Source organism: Athene cunicularia (assembly GCF_003259725.1).
Source record: "Athene cunicularia isolate RWA chromosome 9 unlocalized genomic scaffold, athCun1 chr9_part1, whole genome shotgun sequence".
Classification (NCBI taxonomy): Eukaryota; Metazoa; Chordata; class Aves; order Strigiformes; family Strigidae; genus Athene; species Athene cunicularia.
This window is the reverse complement of record NW_020799110.1, coordinates 2,324,656-2,348,911: the sequence shown is the minus strand read 5'-3', so window position 1 is coordinate 2,348,911 and position 24,256 is coordinate 2,324,656. Positions and strand designations below refer to the sequence as shown.

Genomic DNA, 24,256 nt, shown 5'->3' with positions numbered 1-24,256 from the left:
TATTGTAACTTCCTGGGCTGAGATTTTAATACTTTGACATTTGAGATGAGAAGCTTAAATGAAAAAAAAAAAAAAAAAAAAAAGACAATTAGTCACAACATCTGTTCCCTTTTCCATTAGAGCCCTCCTAAAAGCACAGATATGACAAAGCCCACATCAACTTCCAGTCCTCGCGCCGGGGGGAACCACACGCGCCGCGTTGCTGCTGCCAACAGCCATGGCAGAGCCTCTTGGTACCGACAAATTAATGACTCTTCCACTGATGCTTTCTCATTAAAAGCAAGTTATGCACTAGGGCTTCCCACACCCACAGTCAGTCCATCGGCTCTGCTGCATGCTATTACCAGTTTGGAGGACGTGCAGTAGACCACTTCCACCTTCAAACCATCAGAGCTGCAGTGGTGGTGGTGGTGTGGGGGGGAGGCAAGAATAATCACTATTTTCCACTGCTTTTGTGGTCCTAGTAACACATCCATTGAATTCTGCTCTCCGAGGAGGGCAGGGAACAAGCAAGTCCATTATCAGATTGACGGCTGAGCAACAGATTTATCCCCAGCCAGCTGAAGATGCAATTATAGGACACTTGACTCATATGGGGGTGTGTGTGTTAAAGTACCTCCTATGCCACGTATTTCCTACATAACCTGGGACCAATTAGTTAACCGTGGTGTCCCAACTTGCCCTTCACCCTGGGAAGCAGGAAAGTGTTTAATCATCTTTAATTTGTCTTACATTACGACGGTTCCCAGTTCGGGATTGTGTGCAGACTCGGCTGATCTGCTAGAGCAACCAAAAGAAAAGGTTAAATTAATTTGGAGCAGACTGCTGAAATATTCTCTGCAGCTCTGGGACGTGTTACTGGAGATGCAGATTGAGTCGGGTTCGGTGCAACCTCGGCAATAACATAAAAAGCCCACAGTTCTCTTGCAGATCTAAATATCATTTGGCATAAAAACGTATGAAAAATTTGGTTCACAACGTTCACGAGTGGATAAATGTTGGGGGGAAAAAAAAATAGTGGGAGAAAAGAATAAAGAAAAAGCACCAGGAGTTGTGGGCAGCCCTATATTCAAGTGCAAGATCCAGGCCAAAATGGAGTATCTGCTCTCAACAAATCTGACAGGATCCTGAACAAAACCTCTCACTAATCCCAGATACTGACTTTTATTGCAAAAGTCTCCCCCAAGACCACCGGTGGATAAACTTCAGTGGCAACTCACCTGCTGAGTCAAAACACGTCAGGGGGGTTGAAAAAATTTTGTTGAGTCGAGAAGAGTCCTTTGTCATCCCCGTCCTTGACGGAAACCCACTGGAGGGGGCGGAAATTCGTGTTTCCCGACCTCTGGGGCCGTTGTCACACTACAAGCGACGGAGCAGACCTGCCGAGGAGCACTCCCCTGCACCCGGCTTTGCAGGCCTCCAGCTCCATGGGTAAACCCAGAAGTCTAACGTGCACCTTAATCCTGGTTTAGGAAATGGTTTTCAACCACTCCGCAAAGGTCTTCTCAAACCTGAGGTACCCAGAAGCCTCAAGGACCTTCCTATTGGAACAAGGCACGAGGAGGACACTTCACCGTTTAACTAGCGACGTTTCCAGACGGCAAGTTAAAGCCGGCGTGCATCCACCGTGTCGCCGAAGCCACCAACACGAGCACAGTTGTACCGAGTTTCACCACCCTCATGGCAGGAAACCAACTTTTTTCTTCTCTCCCATGGTTTGTAAAATTTATTTCAGAATTTTAGCTGTGCCGGGTATTTTCAGACTCGGTACATGGCTTCTGTGTGATAGCGTGACAGCTGTCATTTAGGCGGGTTTTTTTAGTTGGTTTTTCTTTTCTTTTTCTGTGGAAGCCACAGATTTTACTCTGTCCTCTCCACACACTCCTCTCTGGTGAACACAACAGTTACAGGACCAGTGTGCAAAGGCATCCCGGGTCTTTTCACGCACTGCCTCCTTCGTTTCACTTACAACAGGTTTATCTTGCTGAACAAAGTGAACCACAAGTACCTCGGAGTCATGAGAGATGGCAGAGGCAGCAACTTATCTTCAGGCTGACGAGCCTCCTAGACACCCTTGGGTTTTGCAGGATAATAAATGAGATGTGGTCAGGAGCTCATTCCCACTCGGACAGAGATCAGTGTGCAACCCATTTGTATTGCTTCCACTTAAAGCAAATGATGGCTACACACTTTTCAAAAAAAAAAAAAAAAAAAAAAAAAAAAACAAAAAAAACCCAACCAACCAAAACCAACCCCAACCAAATAAAACGCGTGTCACCTGCAATCTTAAAGTTGACAGCTATTCTATTTATTTTTCCCTCCTGATTTATATCCCTTTAAATCAACGGCCTGAAATTACAGCCTTCCCGTGGGCGTGCGCGTCCCGTAAATCTCTGACTTTTAAAACTGCTTTCTCTCACGACTGACAAAGAGTCAGCCTTGGCAGAGCGGGTAATTAAGAAAGTTATGCCTGGCGTCATCGGACGGTGCAGAAAAGAGCTTTCCTGCTGCCTCTGCCCACGTCTCCGCCAGACACGGCTCCCCAAGGAAGCCCAGGCTGGATTTGGGGCGCACCCCTACGGCCAAGCCAGAGATAAAGCCGAGCTGGCCCGTGCCCCCCCCCATTCCTACGGCCGTCCCTGCACGAGACCCCCTCGTCTGGGCACCCCCCTGCGCACACACTCCCCATCCTCCCCCTCCTCCTCTTCGCGTTTAGGTCAGCTGTAGAATTTAATAGTACAGTACAAATGTAATTTTGAAAAATCAACAGTACCTGTCAGGCTATTTAATTCTGATTACAACAGAGCCAAGGGCTGCACACGCGCTGGATTTTTATTACATCTAGAAAGACTTTGTATTCGGGTAAGGCGCCTTCTCCCTGAATTATTACTCCGCAACTTCTCTCCTCATGAAAGTCCTGACCTCTAGAAGTCAAACCCTGGGCAGGAGAGCTTTAGTCTTTATTACTGTGCTCCTTGTAGGAGAATGAATTACCTTGCGATACCTGAAGCAAGTAGGCTGTTTTAAGGATTCTCCTTAAATCTGCTTCATTTGCCGCAGCATTTGAATGGACCATTGTAATTGTTCGACACATATTTTTGTCTGGAGTTTCACGCCACTTGTCAGAGACACGCTACGTAAAATAAGATTGAATTTACCGAGTGCTCCGTAACGTAGTGATCCCAGTGCCTAACTCATTACAACCCTCACGCTGGAGCAGCGCCTCCACCAGTGATGCTGTAACCTGTGGGGAGAGGAGACACGGACAGCCAGACACCTTCCTGCCCGAGGAGGTGGCACGTGTGCCAGGGGAAAGCATTTCTGCTGTGGGTTTGGGGTGGTTTGGTTCTGGTTTGCTCTTTGGAAACTCACACAGTAAATCTACTTGCCTGATGGCACGCCCAGGTCAAGGCTCGCAGGCAGAAGCAGCCCCTTGCAAGTTGACGGTAAATGAGGATCATTCTGCCCTTCTCGGAGCTCACAAAAGCTGTTCCCATCACCAGGACTTCCCTCAAAACCATATATATATATAAACCATATTTTTTTGTTGTTGTTTTTTTTGTTTTTTTTGTTTTTTTTTTTCCCCTTCTCTGTGATGCTGGAAGTTTTTGGCCAGATGCTGGCGGGGCAAGGGAAAAGCAAGATGACATTAAAGCTCACGACCCATTGCCCTTGTCCCGGGGACGCAGAGGGCTCTGACACTGAGCCATAAGCCCAACGTGGGTTTTCCTGGTGGCGGATTTCCCCCTTATTCCACAGAAACAAGCATCAGTGGCCAGACACAAAGCTTAGCTACCAGCTCGCACTTTGCCAAAAGCCAGGAAAGCTCAGCTCACACAGCAACTGGGGCTTTCTTTAAATGTCATTTTTAATATTTAATCACCCTGGATGGCCTCAACATTTACAGCATAAGCCCTTCCATTGGGAAGTTAAATATATAGCCCAGATATTTAAGGAAACTGATTCAGAGCCGCATAAATGTAATTGCACTTAGCGTGACCTGGGAATGAAATCACACGCGGCACTTGCTCTTTTTTTTTTTTTTTTTTTTTTTCCCCTGCAGGATGTTTAAACCCCATTTTGAATGCATTATGCTAAGGGAATCTCTCTCAGCGTGTTGCTTGGATATATTTCACTAACGCTGAGTTGTGCAAGCAATCCAAAGCACCCAGGCTTAAAAGAGAAACTAATGAAAAGGATGTATACTCTACTATATAGAAGCTTTTGTAAACTGACACCTGTTTGCTCAAGCAACCTATTAAAAATGCATTTCCCCCCCCAAAAAAAAACCCAAAACACAAAAAAAAAGGTGATAAGAAGAACAGTAAGTGAAAGGAAGGCAATAAGGGGGAGTAATAGGTAATACTACTTTTATAACAGCGAAGACGCATTAATACCCTGATGGTAAGCAATTATGAATTGAGTGTTTTTCTATTATTTATCAATATATCAAACTATCTCAACCCCGACTACAAACTCCTCACACAGATATTTCCTCTGACAGGAGCTGCACGCCCCCTGCCTCCCCAGCTCACAGCACCCAGCCCCGCTTCGGCCTCATCCCACACTTGCAGCCTTGACCTTGGTCACGGCACCAAGCAAGATGCTCCAGGAGAAAAGGATTTTCTTCAAGCCCCAAACCAAGCTTTACTGCTCTCCACGGAACAGTTTCTCTTCATAACGAGCTGGGAAACACACATTTTCGTCTTTGATTAATCAAGAACTGAAGCGAAACGCCCATCTGTGCCAACGTAAGGTCTGCAGATGGTTTCGTTAATGATTTTGGACCCGTGTCTTTCCTGCACAGGACAGGAAAAATCCAAGCTAAAGGGTAGCCCAGGGTGGCCCTTTTCCTTCTCCTCCCTCTCTGAATTGCTCGGACCATCCCAGCTGATATCTGAGCCTTCTCCCTCAAAAATGTGGGTGCCATTTTCCCGTCTAAGTACCTCAAAAGTGGCAAGCGAGCAGCTGGAAGAGGTCAGGTTTCATCTTCCTTTTGCCATAAGCGAAACCATAATTTACAGAAGTATTTAGGAGGGGGGCAGAGATCCCAGCATGCAGCCAGCCCTCCCCGCGTGCTTCGGGGTTACACATCGTGATGAATCAAGACAAGAGCAAGGAGAGCAACAGGGGCCTTTTTTTCCAGGCATAATAAATGAAAGCAGAGGGGTATTTTTTCTTTCAAGTTGACAACCCAATAACACAGAAACACGGTCACAAATCATCACACCAAAGAGGGATTTCTAACCCCTGCCAAAGCTCTGCTCTGTCCGTGGAAGCTGTATGTGTGATACCTCTCAGCACACACCCCAGAGAGTCATTTTTTTTCGGATCAGAAACAAAAATACCATCACGTTTTTGACCCACAGTTCTGCCATAGTTCAAGGAACATATTTAATGTATTCTTCTTCATATCAAAACAAAATAATTCAAGTAGAGCAGGCAATTTCTATTTGGCAAGGGGGTCAGGAAGGAATGAAGGTTTGCGGAGGAGCCTCCCACCGCAGCTTGGCCACACTGGGCTGGTTGCCCACACAACAGGACTTCCCTGGGAAAATCACTGCAGGAGGATCCCCTTCCCTTGGGAGCCATAAGGGCTTCTGAAACCATCCCCAGGATTTCTGAGGGGCAACGCTGCACGGGGCTGGGAAACACGCCTTATCTCCTCTCACATCTCAGAGAGGTTCAGGCTGAAAAACAACGTGCTCTGTACCCAGCCAAGGGACGCTGCTCCGGCTGATTTACCGTAACTGGGTTTTATTTAACAGGGATGTGGAAAACTGTCAAATGTTTTATCACCCGTGGCAGTTAGGGCATGATACATGCTGATATCAGCCGAAGATTATAACGTAATAGTATAAAGTCTTATTGGAGAGAGAATGGAAGCTGGAAATCTTGGCTAGCGATCACTCCTACCTTTGTAATGAGTTTCTGGACCAGTAGGGGTGAAATTGCATGCCAAAAAGCACGTATAATTTATCCCTTGTTTAAACACTGGCAACCCAATTATTATTTTCAGAATCACAGAGTTTAACTTATCAACGTGTTATTGAACAAGAGCTTTCTCTCGTTTCACATAACACAGCAGAGCGGGCTTCAACGAGCAGGGAAACCCACGCCAGAGCCCCACGGCTGGGCAGTGGGGAGAGGGATGTAACATCGATGGGCACCAGCCATCAGCGCCGGGACGGGCCGACCGATCCCAGACCCTGCTCCTCCCTGGGACGAGGATGCTCTTGGTCACTGTGTACGGGGTGCAATAGCACAGTTTGTGCTGCTCGTGCCTTTGAACCTGAAGATAAGGGAGCTCAGCAATCGTTGCCAACAAAATCGCTGTCGTATTCCCCCCAAAAGTGCACTGATCTGCTGGGGAACTAAAGTCCTTACTCACCTTGAAAGAAAGGGGGGAAATAAGTTTATCTTGAAAGACACCCATCTAAACAGACAAACGCTTCTCGAACACGGTGACTAATTAATGAGACTGACACAGAATCCAGCGAGCAGAGACCTTCTGCAGGAAACAAACCCCCCAGGGCAGCACAAGACAGCCCCAGTACTCTACACCATCCCCTGAAGTTATTTTGTTCTTCAGTTTCTCAATCACCTCCACATAAAACAGGGTTTGGGTTTGTGCCATTTGATCGCCGGCTGTTGGAAGCAAGGACTGTCCTTCTTCTGGCTTGTGGTGGTCAGCCCAAGGGATCACGAGCAGCGTGGTGTAAGGAGCAGCTGCACAACGGGCTCCCACGCCCCACGAGCATCACGGGATCTTCCACATCCGCGGGAGAAACTGCAGTCATCTTGAAGCCAGCACTTCCTCTAGCCTCCGCAAGATGAGAGGTGGACAAAAGTAAGAAAAGTATTAGCCAGCCCTGATATTTCAGCATAAGATAAAAATATAAGGCACGCTATTTTCCCTGCAACGTTACTATGGTGATTTCGCTAAGGACAAAATAGCACGATGTTTAGTGGAGCCATGGTTATGAACCAAAGCTCACAAACGAGATACTAATCTGTCCATTAAACAATACCAGGGTTGGTGAATAATAATCAAAAGGCAATTACACAACAGATAGACTATCAGAGCTCACCCCGCTAAGCGTGAAGGTCAAACACATTACATTAACTAGGGATCCGCTGGCTGAAAACCTGCAACTTGGTGTACAGAAATCATTACTTCTAGCCGTATTAATAACGAAAAGGATTGCCAGCACTACTTCATTTACTTGGACCAACACGAAATGCCTGGCCTAAGTATTGCACTAAATCACATGCAAATTGCCTGCACGCAGTAGGTCGAAGCACGTGAAACTATCGCGCTGTAGAAAATACAGATATATACTTTAAGTATACTTTCCACACTTTATAAAGATGTGGTGGGTTTTGCTAACTGCTCAGAGCTCCACATTACTGAGAATTTACGACCCGAGTGTACACATTTTGCCAGTTAATGTTACACTGCAAATCACTCTTTCAAGTAAAAGGCATTCATTACGCGCGGAGACGCCGTGACGGCTGTGGGTTTGTAATGGTTTTCCTTTTGGCCTGTTTATGAGTTTTATTTTTGTGCTAGAGTCTTCTTCACTTGCTTTCTGCCAAACAATAAATATCGCTACAAAACTCTCAGACAAACTTGCAGGTGTCACAAATTTGTTTCTCACCGGGAGCAACGCTCTTGCACAGAGACGGGGCTACGTGCCGGGCTGTTCCAAGTGCTTCATGTGGATTTAGAAATTACAAAGAAAAAAAGAAAAAAAAAAAAAAACAAAACTAAGGTCCCAAAGCTCTGGTAGAGCTAGAGCAAAGGCTCACATTGCGGAGCTGGGACAATGTGCTTTCTTATTCTTGAACTTGGGCCTTCGGCTCATAAACTACTCTTTTCCCACCTTATAAATTTTGTTATCTTCTCACCTGCTGCTGGAAATTGAGAAATGTAAATCAACGTAAAGCAACAGAAGATGGTCATGGGAGGAGCAAGAAGCAGTCTGTATTTGGTCACAAAATAGGTTGGGATGGGGAGAGATGATAAAGATGCTGCTGACTTTTTTCTAATCAAAGCCCACACAATCTATATACGATCAGCTGAGGATCATCACCCTAAGCTGGAGAAGAGCTGCTCAGTAAAATGGGAAACCACACAGGGTGTTACTAAAGGAGCCCAGAAAAGAGAAACCATGAGACATTTTGTTGGAATTACAGCCTACAACAGAAGCAATAGCCCGTTATTTTCTTGTCTAACAGAAGTAACTGCTCTGATACCTTAAAGAATTTATTTTCCCAAACCTCTGCCCTCCTCCCATCTTTCCCCTCATTCATTCTTCCCGGGAGATGTGGGCTTGTACTGTCTGGGCTCAGAGCAAGGAGCTTCCTCATCCTGCGGAGACAACACGGAGCTGTGGGATAAATTCTTTCACAGCAAAAATATATGTAATTTCATTACTTGAGTGACAGAAACCTACTCACTGTTTACATCAGGACTGCCATTATTCGGGATCAATGCAATGCGGCAGCAGGATTTAAATCTTACCTAGCAGCAAGGCAAAGGAGCAGCTTCTCCAGACAGGTCAAACTCATAACACTTTGTTCCCTTCGTAATAAAGACCAAAGCGCAGCCTCTTTGAAGTCTCTGGTAATGGATCTGTATAAAAAAAAAATGCTTTTTAAAGTCCCCAGGCTAGACCATTTTGTTGCTACTCCAATTCTTCCCGGCAGCACAGCACAGGTTACAGGCAGCTCTCAGGATGCTGCCCTGTGAATGCCAGGTTCACCCGCTGCAGGCTGTGCTCCACAGCTTTCTCCTAGGAAACAGCCCGAGAGCTCAGCCCATGGCATCACAAGCGTGGCTCGGCCACCACAGCTTCACTCGGGCAGCGATTGCTCACATCACCATGCACCAGATTTTAAAAAAAAAAAAAAAAAATCTCAGTGATTTCTGTCCTCATCACATCAAGCCGTGTCCCTACACTGTAAAAAATGGCCGGTGGGCTACACGTTATCATGGAGGACAAGAATTTAATTTTTTTTTTTTTTTTTTTTTTAATTGGACCTGCCAGATTTAAGGTTATTTCCAGAAAACCCTGGATGAAAACAAGCTACGTTATAATTATGTTTAAAATTCGGCTGGTTTGCCTCACGTCCCCGAGCAGCGCAGATGCTGCAACATCCACGTGAGCTGCTGCAACTCAAGCCTCGCCCCAGCACTCCCCATCTTCAAAAAAACCCTGATGCCATACGTTTAATTAATGAAGCGACAACAAAGCATTCCCTAAAGACACTCGTAAACCTATAAGCCTCCAGTCTTACAACACCCCTTTTTATACACTCTCCCCGGCTTCTTCCTTATTTTTAATATCGTTGGCTTTCACCAACAGTGGCTTTGGGGAGCACGCGGTTGCTGTGGAGCTGCTGCAAGGGTGCGAGGGCTGGCACCATGGTTGCTTCAAAATAGGCACAAAACATTGCAGCCAGAGCAATGGAAATGAACCAGCTGGAAACCAGCAACCAACACTGCCACGGGTGTCTCGGATTTTAAAACATACTTGAGTGCAGGAAGGAAATGCCACGGCGATGTTAGACCCCAGGCGAGTGACTTTTGGGATCCTCTGTAAGCCAGAGCCAGCTCCTCTCTCGGATCCTCATCCCTCCGCTTCCCAGGGCCGGGGCTGGGAATCCTTTCCCTGGGGAAGGGATCTGCAGAGAGAGCATCCGCTGGTCTCGGTCCAAAGCTCCTCGAACCTCTGTCCCTGCCTAAACTCCGCAGATGATAGAACGGACTTTTCCCTCCTTCCCCACCAATGCAATATCTGCTGGTTGGGGAAACGTATTAAATGAAATAGAAACAAGTCAGGTTTGGCAAAAACATGTCACTGCTAGAATGTGTCTTTAGATGTAAACGACATCATTGGATGCTCTAAGCAGAAGGGGAACTGGCCCCCAGATCATCTGCTCCTTTTATCATCTTTTTATGCAGGGCTTTTACTTAGCAAGCCCCTTTGTGTACAAAAAGGGCTTTTTCCAAGACTCTTCACCACCCCCACAAAAGGCGCTAACCCAAAAATCTTGTAATCTCGGTCAGATCTGTCGGGAAATTCCGAAAGTATCCCTAAGTAGAAATACACAAACCCATCAAATTCATAAAAAAACATTAAAGCGATCGCTGTATTTTCAAGTTCTTCTAAATATCTGTTATTCTCATTTTAAGTCTAATCCCTGGGGTGCTGACAAGGGGGTGGTTCTCGCTCCAGGCTGAAGTTCAGGTCTCACGTTTCCATTCAAAAATTCTTTTCTCATGTAAAGGCTCTGAAAACTTTTATTAAGTACTCAAAAAAGATGCACGCACAGATCCAGTTCATGAACCGGAACAAATATTGCTGTACTTTGTCCATCTCTAACATTCAAGGCAGCATGGAAAGCTGATTTACTAAAGCTTCTCACATTCTGCTGCAAGTAGGGAAGAGATTTCTTTGGTATTTAAGCTGTCGGTGAAAGCAAGACAGACATCTGCTAATCGCTGGTTTTTGGGGAAGTGGGGGCTATTTAGATTTGGGGGCCGATGGGTTTTTTTTAATTAGCTCGTAACACTTGTTACACGCAGGAGGTCACAAGGACCTTTCTACTTACCAAAGAGTGACAACACGAGCAGAGGAAAAGCATAAAGTTTTCTAGGCAATCCCCAGCCAAAGCGCGTTTACCCTGTACACCACCACACACCCCCCTTGCACACATTCGCGGCGTCACTCCTTGGACCGCCACGTCATTCCGGGTATCAGACTGATCCAGCAGCATCCTGGGCTCCCAGGGCACAGAGAAATCTGCAGGTGAACGAACCCCGGGGAGAGGAGCGACGCCCCCCCCGGTGTTCCTCACCCGTCCCCTTCCCGCACACCCTCCTGATGCCCATTACCCGCACGCTTCAGCCCGTGAGCACCTGAAACAAGCCCCCGGCCCGGCTCAGGAAGACACAAGGATGTATTTCTCCTTTCGTCCTTCCCCTTATCTTTAAACCCCGAGGGTACCAGCAGCCTCCAAACACTTTTAAGCACAGCGTCTGCAGATCTCAGGCGGTACAACAGCAGCGAATCGCTTCCGTGGTCAAAGATCAAGGCAGCTTTAAAATGGAGGCCAAAGCCTGCAGCAGATACCATCGTAAGCTTTTCCTAGGCTACAGTTTATTTTATGATACATCTTAAAACGTCCCTGTCACCTTTTACAGCCGGTGACCTTCATTTAACTCTGCCAGGCTTTACGATTTGAACCAAGATGCAGACCATCATCCCCACAACCCTCGGAGCCCGCAGGTACACAAACCCAGTTTCACCCAGAGATTTCCCACAGAGGCATCACTCCTGCTGCACCCAGCCTCACGCCACAGCCAGTAGCCCCCCCTGGCTCCCCACCTCAGCCCCAGGGGTGCCACCGCATCTCCAAATACTCGAGTTATCCCTCCCAGCTTGTTTTACACTCTGGCACGCAGCGTATGCGCACTGAACGCAAGATCCTAACGCCTGCCTGTACAGGCAACACATATGGGCAAAATATACTCGCCCAAGGCACTCGCAGGAAAAAGGCAGCAGAGGAAATTTCCAGGGAGGAGCTCCCAGCGCAGCCTACCGCTAAGCAAAGCGTTCTGCTGAAGGAAGACTTGGCCTTGGGAGAACGGCGATAACGGGAGGGAACGAAGGATATCATCCCAACACACCAGCAACGCGGCGAGGTGTGAGGATGAAGGATAGAGCTCCCCTACAGCAGATGGTGCAGATGTTCCCTCGCATCCATCTTCCATATGCTCCCACTCAAAACCGAGCGGGTCCTCAGTTTGGCTCGGGTTGAAACCCCCCGCTCCCCGCGCATGCAAGCACGGCGCAACAGGCACCAGAGCACCGCATCTCGCCCCACCCAGCGTGGCACTGCAGCCCGAGGGGTCATTCTGCCAGGTAGGAAGGCTTTTCCTCCAGTATTTATCCCTGCAGAAGTCAGGAGGCAAGACTCCTGACGCTCAGCTCCACGGATTTGCACGCAGGCGGGATGGAGGACGTGCTGTGGCACGGGGGAGTGCCGGCTGCCGGCACCAGCCACCGCTCGGAATCAGCCGTGGCTTCCTCTTTTCTCACAGGGACACTAGATAATTCCTGAGCCATCCCACCCAGCAGTAAGCCAGCCATCCAACCCTGCCAGGAAACAAGGGATACCAAATCCAATATAACCCGCAAGAGCACAGAGCCCATCTGAAATCCTGCTTCTCATCACCAGGCAGCTGGTGACAGAGGCGAGCGGCAGCGTAATCCGACTTTAATTGATGATGAGAATATTCATCTGGGCTCTGTCCAATTTGGTGTACTTAATACCTTGTGCCTTCTCCGCACAGATCGATTTTTTGCATCGGGTTTATGAGGAGTAATTAATATTCATTCGGAATTCAGCAGAATAAGATTCCCAATGCATGAAGATGTTTATTATTTATTCATATTTAAGGCTTGTTAGATTAATCTATTTTAAATTACCGCATGCTGCCAGGCACAATTATTATAATTTATTAGGATAATTTCAGTGTTTTATTTCCCTCTGATGCAACCTTGCAGAAGGTGTATGTTGCTTCTCCACTCTCCCATAAAGCGGCTCGTGCTGCTGCTGCTGTCGGGGCTGCAGCCCAGCAACAAGCATCCCCCTCTCTGAAGGGGCCAACCTCCAGATCAGGTGTGTAGGCCACACTGATTTATTGTTAAAACAGATATCCCGAGGTATAAAAATCCTCACATTGCATCTGAGCGTGGGGTAGGGAGGTGAGCGCGTTCATTTTGGGTAAAACACTAGAAAAAAAATAATTCCATCTATGGTGAATTATTCCCAAAGATTTTGGACGATGAACTGCAATAGCTGACTCGGGCGGTCTGAGGTCACTGTGCAGGGCGTATCCCAGCTAAGCGATGGAAAAGGACAGGACCTGCCTTTGGCCACCAAAGAAACCCCTAAAGATCTTCCCGCTTCTTTTTCTTGGGCGTAAAGAGCTGGTTCTGAGACTTTGCAGGAGTTGTACTTAGAGCGAGGGGGTAGGAACAGGGAAATAAGTCTTCAGCTCCACGCTGTGCAAAAGGCTTCATCTCACTCCTTTAAAAAAAAAAAAAAAACAACCCTACATATTTGCTTAAAAGCTGCAGTTACCATTATTACATTTAATTGATACCCTCGGGGGCTCAAAATGAGACAGGCTTTTATGAAATTTAATAATTTTCCACCAGGACTTGCAAGGTAAAGGTGCAATTACAGCAGCAAGGGATGCTGCTTGCACCGAGGGAGGGCCAGCTGCCCTGACAGCCCCATGCCAGCGCCCCGTGGCTGAGCCCACACCTCTGCCGCACCAGCCCAGATCCCTGCCGCACATCGGGCCTTGCCTCCGCTGCACCACTCACAGGTTGCCTTCGCTCATTTTAGCCTTTAAAAATATTTTTTAAAAAAAAAACCAACCAACCGGACCAATTGGACTCAACAGTGGACCCAATCACCCCGTGTATGAACCTGCCATAATTACAAGCACTCCTTCACTCAGCTGTGTCCTGCCAGCGATGCTGAAGCAAGCAGGGTGCAGAAATGGGGTTCCCCCACGGCCCAGGTGGGCTTTGGGCAAGTCCTTCCCACATCAATAAAACGAGGGAAATATACACCTGCCCGACCGGCGGCAAATCGGCCAACACATCCCTTTAAGTAATATTTTCTCACCTTTGGAAAAGTCCCTCCTTTATCCTGACGCCCAGGGAAGAGCACCCGATGTGCTGATGCAGGAGGAATGGACGAGGAGAGGCTGCCTTGAACCCCCCCTCCCCAAAACGACTGCACAGCGCAGACCCTTTTGAACCGAGCTGCTTCATCACAATCTCCTGAGAGTAAATGCAGCCACAAGGAAAAAAAAAAAGACCCAACTTTTTAATATAAAAAGAAAAAAAAGACCTCCCTTGAGTAAAAACAAATTATTTTTTAACAAAGAATGTCCTGGGGACGGGAAGACAATGTCATGCCTTCGATGCTACAATTCTGTACTTGAGATTAATGCTTTCACCGTTAAGATTTTACCCCAATTATACATCTCCCATAGCAAATAACAAAATACAATTTAGTCCTCTCTAAAGGCAGACTAAATTTTAGCTATTCTTTGCCAGTTTTCAGCTACAGAGCTTAAGAGCAATCTAACAGAATTATTTCAATGTTCCTTTCATCAAAAGTCTATTATTTGAATATTATGCTTCTGGTATTTAGGGCATGCCCACCAGCTATAAGCAAATAATATTAGAGTGTTTACATTTTTCTGCCGTTTAGAGAAATATCCGTTTCCTCTACTTCGGCGAACAGTGGGAGAAAATGCTGGTGTCACCAGGGGCCAATCGCCCAGCAAGGATAAAGCTGACCATTAAACTTCGACCCAACCAAAACTACACTAATGCTGTAGCCTCTGCACGACGCTCGGGAACGGAAACATTTAATTTCTGTGAATAACCAGGTTACGGTTCCCCTCTGCAGCATGCCAGGGAGGCAGCCCAAGAGCAGCTGCATTTGCTGCACGTGGAGACCCCACGTTTGTGGTAAAATGACCAAAAAACAGAAGCAGCAAAAATAACACCAGCGCAGAGCCAAAGGATGGCATCCCTCATGCTCCTTGAGCCCTCAGACTGCTGGGGAAATAAACCCTCTGCTTTTAAGTCATGCTTTTTTTTTTTCCCCTCTGGGATGTTTGTCCAAGCAAATATAAAACATATCCAATATTTCTGACACCCGGTAAGCTGTTATTTTAAACACAGTTTCCATAAACTACAAAAGTTGATACCGTTAGGGCCTTGAAAAATATACGATCTCATTAAAAAAACGCTGGCACTTAGAAAGATCTCTGGTGGCCAATCACAACTTGGGAAGGGCTGTAATTTATAACTTTGATCCCCACAGCTAAACCATTTAATCTGATAATAAACATCAATCACTGATTTTTATTGCACCATTTTGCAGCCTGAGCAGAAAACCTTGCTCTGGCGGACAAATTAGGCACCCCAAAGTGACTCTTGCAAATAAATACCGACTTTAATATTCAGCAATATAATTCCAGGCGATCAATTTTTTTATTCAAGCGCTGCTGGAGCTAGGAAAAAGTTTCTAATTACAAAAATATCCACAAAGGCAACTCAGGTGCATCTGGCGAGCGGGAGCCTGCCTCTAGCAGCTCAGCGACAACACGTACCTTTACGTCTGTTACAGTTGTCATCAGAAAGTTATTAAGTGTGTCCAGATATTCTGTGTGACAGCCCATAACTCACCATTAAAAATGATGCAAGATCCCATTCTGTTGCCATGCAGCCTCTCTCGTTGGCTCGAGGTACTAATCCACCATCTACCACTCAATAGCAGGGGGAAATGGAACAGTCAGGCGTAATACATCTTGCAAGTGGATAACTGCCAGAAAAAATAAATCAGATGGAGCCCATTAATATATAATGAGGCCAAACTACCATTAATTCAGATACTCTTTCCAATCCAGAGAGCTATTTAAGAAGTAACTGAAATAATGATTTTCCTTTGGACGCGTCGAACATCATCATCGCTTAATGCCGGATTTCTGCACTCAGTGGAACGAGGCAGTCCGTCAGTATGCTCTCTGAAATGTTCTCCTATAAACTAATATTTTCCAATAAAGATATAATTGTTATTTATAAATAAGTTCCAGTCCAAGTAAAGACGGATGATTTAAGAACATAAAGACTCCCCCAGCCTTCTTCACGAATACCTGCAAGAATCTAGCAGGCAGGCAGCAGCGAGAACATCGAAATCTGGTGGTTACACCCTTTTTAACAGGATTAGCTGGGTTGTTGCTTCAGGAAGGCAAACTATATCTAAATTTTGTTCTCCAAGAATTCACTTAATAGAACGATGATCTTGACAGGGTAAAAGGTCACTTTTGCCTTCACTTACCACTTCCGTTTCTCCCCAAAAAGACAAATGGAAGAGTAGAGTAAGGAATATTTCTCTTGAGACAAGTACCAAAAAGGGCTGAAACAGGTTTTTATGGCAGGTTTCTAAACCAGCGTTCACATGAAAGCCAGAGAAGTCTGACCGAATGTAAACTATCCCCCATGTCAACCCAACACTGAGGTCTTCGGAGACGGCTCCAGCAGCAGCTAAGCCAGCCCAGGGATCCAGCCACCAGCCGTGCACTCTGAGGCTCGGCCGCCGCAACACGCGGACAGAGAACGTCTGCTCAGGTCAAAACCCAATCAGTCAGTATACACTGATCTTTTAATTATCTCCCCAGAGCATACTCACCTCCAAGGAGCTTTGCTTACATGGAAAATATACCACCTTTGTTCCAAGCGAGGAAAATATATGAAGGCACTTAAAATCCACGCCTTCCAGTCTTGCAACTCCGTGGATACATTTCAGTTACGGATTACAAATATTGGAGCTACTCAAAGTGAACCTTCCAGTTGTCTCTGGTAAACTCTCCAGTGTGTATATAAAATAGCTTTAACAGAGACTCACATCAGCAATTTTGTAAGTGTTGCATTAAATCCAGACGGTGTTTTTCATCTCAAGACAGAAAAATGCATATTAATCCCCCAGCAAAGCAACGCACTGAGAATTTTAAACATTTCTGTCACTATCGGTAAAACCATAATACATTCTTCGTGAGATGAGATACTGAATCATTTTGGTTCATTTGGAGGCCATTTGCTAACTTTATTAGGCAATATTCAGATGATGGATATCAAAAGGATATTCACTGTAGAAACAGGCTTTGTTTCTGAAGACAGTAATTAGGTTAACCTCATGAATAAACCCTTTATATCAGCAGCCTGTACGAAGTGAAAGTAAAAATATGCAGGAGAAAATGAGAAAGAAGAAAATAAATTCATGCAAAGGGAAAAACTTACATCTATGTTTAGCGCTCTCCATCTGACACTTTTAAAACAATGCATACGTGAATAGAAAAGTCACAGCACCCAACGTACCAAAACGTATAGAGTTATAGACGCGATCATAACGCCGTTATGGTCACATAACGAGTATGTGCAATGATTAACGTGTCGTTCAGTGGTTCAGGCAGAGCCAGCCTGGGTGGAAGCATCAGTCCTGAGCACCACGGCCCCGCTGCAAGGGTGTCACGGGCCCCCGCCGAGCCCTGCTCCTGACAACTCCCCTTCCCTGGGTTGGCTTCAGCCCAAAACCTACGTAGACGTGAGTTGTGGGTGCTGGGGGGAAGGTGGAGCTTTTACCCAGCGTTCCTGGAGCTGCAGGGGCTCAACACATCTGCTCCGGGGGGCCACTTAAGTGGAGAAACTCAGCATTGCCGGCCTAAGGGGCTTTTCCAAGGTGGCACGTCACCAGCAGGCTCCAAGCAAAGCCACAGACAGCGCCTTGCCTCTCGGCTACACCACCGAGCAACGAGCCACAACCACTTCCACACATTCTACACCCTCAGAATAATTCACTAGAAAGGGTAAGGAGGGATGAAAGCTTGTGAAATCTGCAAGGGTAGATTTAAGCTGGTACGCTCTGGCATAATTTAAACAGACCAAGCGCAAGCTAACGACATAGTGAACAGAAGAAAAGCCTTCGGCTAACCCAACGCCTCTGCCATGATGGCTCACGGCAGGACCAGAGCACAAGCCCGGTGTGCAGCAGCCACCCCTGTGCAGCATCCCCATCCTTGTGCAGCCAGACTCCCACCCCTACACCCAGCGAATGCAGAGGCACCAGTCAGCTGCACGCTGCAAAGTGGTTTTAATGGAAAAGCAGCTTCTCAGGTTGGGTGGGGTTTTTTTGCTTTTTTTGGTTTGTTTTTAAGCAAACCAAATAAAGCAAATACAAAAGGATTTGGAAGAAGTGGATCTAAGTCAGAAGTGGGCTGGAAGATTCCTCCTGGGACAAACAGAAGTGTGGACTGAGAAAGGCAGAGCCACCGCAAGCCGGCGGCTTCCACCAACTTCCAGTGGCTACAGCCAACACCAACTAACCTGGTCCTGAACGTCCCGAGACTTGACCTGGAAAATTCAGAACAAAAGGTAAAAAGCAGAGGCGGTAAAGAAAAAAAGGTGAATCCCATTTGCACGACACCGTTCAGTCAGTGAATAGCTACATCCTTTCACCCCAAAACACCTCGTAGTTCCTCCACCTCCAGCAAGGTCAGCTCCGGAACAAGTCAAAAAAACATGAAGGACCTCAAAGTAAAATTCAAAATAAAGTCGTTTGACATCTCGTAACCCATTAGTTTAACGTAGTAAACTGCGATTAGCATCCAAAACGAAGGGCCAGCGCAAGGGCCGGCCTGCTGAGTAGTGGGGATACAAGTTTAGGACACTTCAAAAAACAGAGGGCAAAGGCACAAACCGCAGCACGGGGCTGTCCCAGCACAGCCCCAGCCTCAGCACCACAGGACAGGCTCCTCCTGTAAAGTCTGCCATTGCCCTGGAAGTCCCAAAACAATTTCAGGACACAGAGTGCCCTGAGATAGGTCACCTCCGCTGTAACTTGCTCATTTTAAGAGCCATTACAAAGGGTCTTGAGAAGGAGGTTATTTGATTGTAGGCTTTCTCCTTCAGCAGAACAAAGCATTATATCTCAGCACTAACAACGAGATATTTTTCCTCAAGTCAGCTTTAAAATAATGTTGACATTATAGTCAATACATTATATATCACTATATTTCTGTCAGAATCTATTGGCATAAAAATACATCAATCTAAATGCATAGCTCTTGTATTTAAATGAAGCCTGGCAATGCCGTATCTTTCCTTCAATTTTCACTCAGCTTCTCGTATGTTTATCAATTACTTCTGGCAGATTTCATACACCGGGATATCACCTCTAGTCTCACTAAAAATTATTTTAAGTGAATTTTATACACAAAGACTAGAAAAAAAAATCCGGTTTTGGGAGCTCTTCTCTTCAGCAATAGAGTTTTTGATAGCCTAAGCGTTGTAAGTGAAGTTTTACTCTTAACCTCGTAATCAAGGTGGGTCTGAAATGCAGGACAGCAAACGAGGGTCATCCCAAGTCAGCCTGCTCACATTAAAGCAATGACAAAGCCAAACAAGATGGTTTTAAACTCAGGTTAGCAGGTTGATCCACCCAAAAAATACTGACTGTAAGAGATCGCCCACCAGCCACGCAAAACCGTCCAGCGTGGAAGAGGCCAGCGGGGAACGCTGCAAAGAGGTTTTCAGAGACAATTCCCCAGCAGAGCTCATCTCGACCAACAGATCTAAGCTGGTCTCTTCCCACTGCTGCACTCTAAAACAAACCCCAAAATATGCGTATATAAAACCATAAAATAATATTTTTTAAAACTGTAATGATCACCCGCGGACATTCCCTGGCTCCGTGTATAAAGCGGAACTTTAAACCAAGCCCTTAAGTCTTTAGCATTAAGTAGGTTAACCAATTTCCCATAAGCATTTAAGTGACATCCGAGATCCTATCAAGGATTTGCAGCGGCCATAAGCGAGCCGTTTCACCCAGCTGCTATAAGGTAGTTAGTTCACTTACCTTAATTTGAAGTGGCCAGTTATGTTCAATCATCGTTTCGGCTGACAAGAGAAATGCAGGATGCCAGCTCCACTATTTCTGAACTACTGACATCAACAGCTGGTTTATATCTACAGACAGAGCTGCGTAAATATGTAAACACACCAATTAATTAAGATAGTAACATAGATTTTGATAATTTGAGGAACAGCCTGATGTCTGCAGATCCACAGACGCTATATAAAAATACCAGAAAGAGTAAAATTCACTTGTTCAGAGGAAACAGAACAGGAACTATTTCCTTCCTTCTGTTTGCCAGAAGGCCCCACCTTTTTGCTTGCAGAACAAAAATCTCAGCCTTAAATCCACAGATACCCTCAGATGGATATGTAGGTTTTCCTCCAAAGGTGAGGTCCAGCTTCAGGACCCAGCTGAAACCTCTCCAGCGGCAGCTTTCCAGCCAGATCAGCCAAAGCTGCCCCACAACACACCCCCCAAAACCACTCGGCAACACACCGAGTAACGCGCTGGTCTCCAACGTGAATTATTCCCGAAGTGACACGGACCGCAGCGCTCCCAAGGAAACGGAGAAGACCAAGAATTTACCCAGCCTGGAAACAAATTCAAGAGAACTGAGGGGTTTGGGGGGCATAACTACCTGGTTGGACCAAGATTTCACGCAGCAGAAACTTCTCTATCCTGCGGCTACACAAAAGACTGTAACAAAAGGACAAGCTCTTGGTAGAAGAGAAATTACAGAAAACAAGAAGGGTTTGCGATGGGAACACCGAGGCCGGATCACGAAAGGGGTCAGAAGCATTTCTCGTGCCTGAACATGCACACAGGTACAGGAGAAACCACTGAGCATGCATCACACTTCTCTATGAAGGACACAATTCAACAGCAAAATCTGAGGATTTTTTTGACCACTCCTTTCTTTTCCATCCAATCCAGAAGGTTGAATTTTTTTTTTTTTTTTTTTTTTTTTTTTTTTTTTTTTTTTTTGAGAGAGAGTTGTTTTAAATAACTTTGCTTCGTCTAGATCGGGAATGACAGCAGGGGTAACTCCAGCTAGAATTTAAACCTACAGCATTTTACACAACTTCAGGCTTCGCAAAACACATCCGATTGAGGTCAAAGGGATTTTTGCTGAGGATGACAACGCTGCCAGTCAACAGCTCCGGTTCAGGGCAGGGGCTGCGGTGTCACCCGTCCCGTTGTGTGAACCAGGGGCCACCAAAGAGACGAGACAACGGCCGCAGCCATCGCTGCCTTGATGCTGAGATGGCAGCAGTTAGCTCTGCCCTGAGACTTAACCGGCATCTCAGCCAGATTCTCTTTTTTTCTGAAAATTGGGCCGAAGACAACTGTAGTAGAGTTTGAACAGCAAACCTCAGCAGCCTCGGGCAGCCGACAGGGGACACAAATGGGCCAATACTTCAGGAAATGATAGACATCCACATTTACGATTGCTTGAGCAGGACTAGGTGACCTCCAGAGAACCCTTCCAACCTCAGCCGTTCTGTGATACAGCTTTTTAAAAAGGCAAGTTGGGTCACTTAATTACCATACCCTGTTTTATTTGCATGAGAAGAAATAAAAGCAACCTCCTTCTGGTGAAAACTGTTGGTATTAATGTTTGTCTTTGGAAACAAACCTCTAGAGTCATGCACATAAGTGACAGAAGCGAATGACAGCAGTTGCAGCCCTGAAACAAGACCTTTTGTCCCAATACAGAAAACTTTTCTTGTATATTAACGTTGCAGTGCTGACCTCTAGTGACAGATAACCCAGAAAACAGGAGCCTTGGTCGGAATAAACCTAATTTCCCACCTGATCTCATGTACTGGTCCAGATCCACACACCCCCACCCTCAGAGGGCGAGCAGCCCCCAGCAACCCTGGGCAGCAGCTCCCAGTTAACTCCACGGACGTGGTATCCTTATCGCACAAAGCAGTTTTTCAAAGGGTCAAAATATGAAAAGATATGAAGATATTCGAGTGAAAGTTTGCTGCTCAAATTACATAAAGCAGACTATGAAGAAATTGCTGAGATAATTCAGAAGCCGAGCAATGAGTTACTGATTTCGAGATATTTAAGTTGGTTATTTACAGAACTACCTAGTGAGGGCTAAAATGCTTTTCCATACTCAGGGGCCAGGACCATTGCAAGGGAGCGTCTCGGGAGCGATGTAATAACCCAGGAGCTCAGAGATGCTCCAAGGGGCTCGTGTTGTTGATTTACAACATGAGGCAAACCCAAACAGGGCCCGACATGAGAGTGTAAAGCGAGCATCCCAAGTAGATAAAATCAGAGAGGCTCGCCAGAATACGCACATCGTCCTTCCTGTCAGGAGAAAACTCTCCCACGGTTCTGGCTCCGCTGACCACACGCAGAAGATACCAGGTTTTCCCCTAAATTAAAACTAAGGGACACTCAGTCATTTCTTGGTTTGGTTTGATCCTTGCCCTCTTTAGGATGGGATGCCTGCTAACGAACCCCTCCTGGTTCTCTTGCTTTTCTGGGAGATTTGGGAAGTATATGGGGTACAAACTTAAAAAAATATATTATATTAAATTATATGAATATTTTCTAAACGGGACTAACCAGAAAACAGAACCACCTCTACCTCACCCTTTTGGGAAAAGGGAAGCGACATCCCCATTTTCTCAGCTTGCAATGAACACACATTTAGAGCAAAGCCCTCCCCAGCCCGCCCGGCCTGGCTCAGCCTCTGCCCCCGAGCGAGGCTGCCTGTGACTATCCATCACATTTGTTTTCTTGTTGCTGCTACGGGCAAGCTGTAAATTCACCTCTCCTCAACCAACCTGGGTGCAACGCCGCACAAGGGGCACCGCCTCTTGTAAAACACACGCGGGGCTTGAGCCCTTCCCTCAACTGCCCCCCTAAAGTAACCGAAGCTCAGGGGAATTTCAGCACGTGGCAGAGCCTGCATTTGCAAAAAAACTTCATTGAACTGCCCCTGAGACAGAGCGCTGGTGCCCGAGGGCACACACCAAGCCTTGGCAGCAGTCGCTGCTTTGGTTGAATTCAAGTGACGCACCATTTCCATTGCAGCTTTGTCCCTTCAGAGGCTTGAGCGTGCTCTAATGAGGATTTTACAGATTTCTTTGAGGTGGCAAGAGACGAGGGCCAAGAGTGACAAATGACTGTCGGGTGTTCGTGTTTCTATTTCTGGCAGGGAGAGCTTTAAAGCGACAGAAAAGCAGCGCATGGTGCCTGGAGCTGCACCCAGCGATGGAGGGGCTGAAGGAAACAGAGAACGGCACCGTGGGGACGGCTCTGTGCCCTCTCGTGGAAAACTATAAATATATCCTGTTACCCCTTACTTACAGCTTCGTCTTCGTGCTGGGGCTGCTCCTCAACGGAGCCATGCTGTGGCTCAGCTGCTGCCGCGCCAGGGACTGGACCTGCACCACCATCTACCTGGTGAACCTGGCTGTGGCGGACCTGCTCTACCTCTTCTCTTTGCCCTTACTCATCATCAACTACATCCTGCAGGACACGTGGCCTTTTGGGGAGCTGCTCTGCAAGCTGGTACGTTTCTTGTTTTACGCCAACCTGTACGGCAGCGTCCTGCTGCTGACTTGCATCAGCGTCCATCGTTTCCTTGGCGTTTGTTACCCCATCCGCTCCCTCCCCGTCCGAACCCGGCGCCGAGCTGCCGCCGGCGCTGCTGCCTCCTGGGTACTGGTGTTCCTGCAGCTCCTGCCCACCTCTGCCTACGCTCGCACTGGCCTCATCAATAACCACACCGTCTGCTACGACATGACGAGCCCCGAAAACCTCCGCAGCTACTTCCCCTACGGCATGGCTCTAACCGCATCTGGCTTCCTCCTTCCTTTCCTCATCGTTGTAGTCTGCTACTCTCTGATGATCAGAAGTCTCACCCGCTGCGCCGGGGACACCAACCCCACCAGCAGCGCCGCCAGAGCCAAGTCGATCCGAACCATTCTCCTGGTCTGTGGGCTTTTTGCTGTCTGTTTACTGCCATTTCACATCACCCGCAGCATTTACCTCTTCGTGCGTGTGTACCGGGTAGGTGACTGCCAACTCCTACAGCGCTGGAGTTTGCTTTACAAGATCTGGAGGCCACTGGTGAGCCTTAACAGCTGCATCAACCCCCTCCTCTACTTTCTTTCTGGTCAAACTAACAGAGCCAGGCTTGCTTTGGAGCTGAGACTGCCCAAGGCACGTCCTCTTGCCAGGCCTGTTGTGAACACAGAGGGGACACACGCCCCAGCAAGACTTGCCCCTTGCTGAGGAAGCCCATTCCTGCAGATTTGTTCTGCTTCACGGGCTATGAGACTTGGAGAAGAGCCATAAAACTCACCTGCACAATGACAAAAAAAAAAAAAAAAAAAGTGAAAAATTCCCCTAGTGAGGACAAATTTGGATGAAGAACACAAGAATACTTTTATGAAGGACTAAGGGGCAAGTTGCCATCATTTCCTGGGGCAGCTGTGACTAAGTAAAGCTAAAACAGCTTTTCCAAAGGGCCCATCTACTGTTTCTAGTTGCAAAGAGAACTGTAAAGAAAAATGATAGTGAATCACTGAGGAAGACACCAAAGCAGAGGTAAGCAGTCATCTCAACATTAAGAGAATCACAGAATTATCTTGGTTGGAAAAGCCCCTGCAGCTCCTCCAGCCCTACCATGACCCTCCCCCTGACCGTTCCCAACTCCCCCAGACCCCTCAGCGCTGGCTCAGCCCGACTCTTCAACCCCTCCAGGGAT

The 24,256-nt window shown here is 46.8% G+C and overlaps 2 protein-coding genes across 2 annotated transcripts in view; one reads left to right on the top strand and one right to left on the bottom strand.

Moving 5' to 3' along the window:
* Window positions 1-19,551, bottom strand: part of IQCJ (IQ motif containing J) — a 178,256-nt gene extending 158,705 nt beyond the window's left edge. Inside the window, 2 exon segments of the mRNA XM_026854949.1 lie at window positions 17,988-18,014; window positions 19,519-19,551. Of these exon segments, the coding sequence (XP_026710750.1) occupies window positions 17,988-18,014; window positions 19,519-19,551 (60 nt within the window).
* A 3,204-nt stretch (window positions 19,552-22,755) lies between these two features.
* Window positions 22,756-24,256, top strand: part of LOC113483413 (P2Y purinoceptor 6-like) — a 3,878-nt gene continuing 2,377 nt past the window's right edge. Inside the window, exon 1 of the mRNA XM_026854948.1 lies at window positions 22,756-23,556. Within this exon, the coding sequence (XP_026710749.1) occupies window positions 22,756-23,556 (801 nt within the window). The remainder of the gene's footprint in view (window positions 23,557-24,256) is intronic.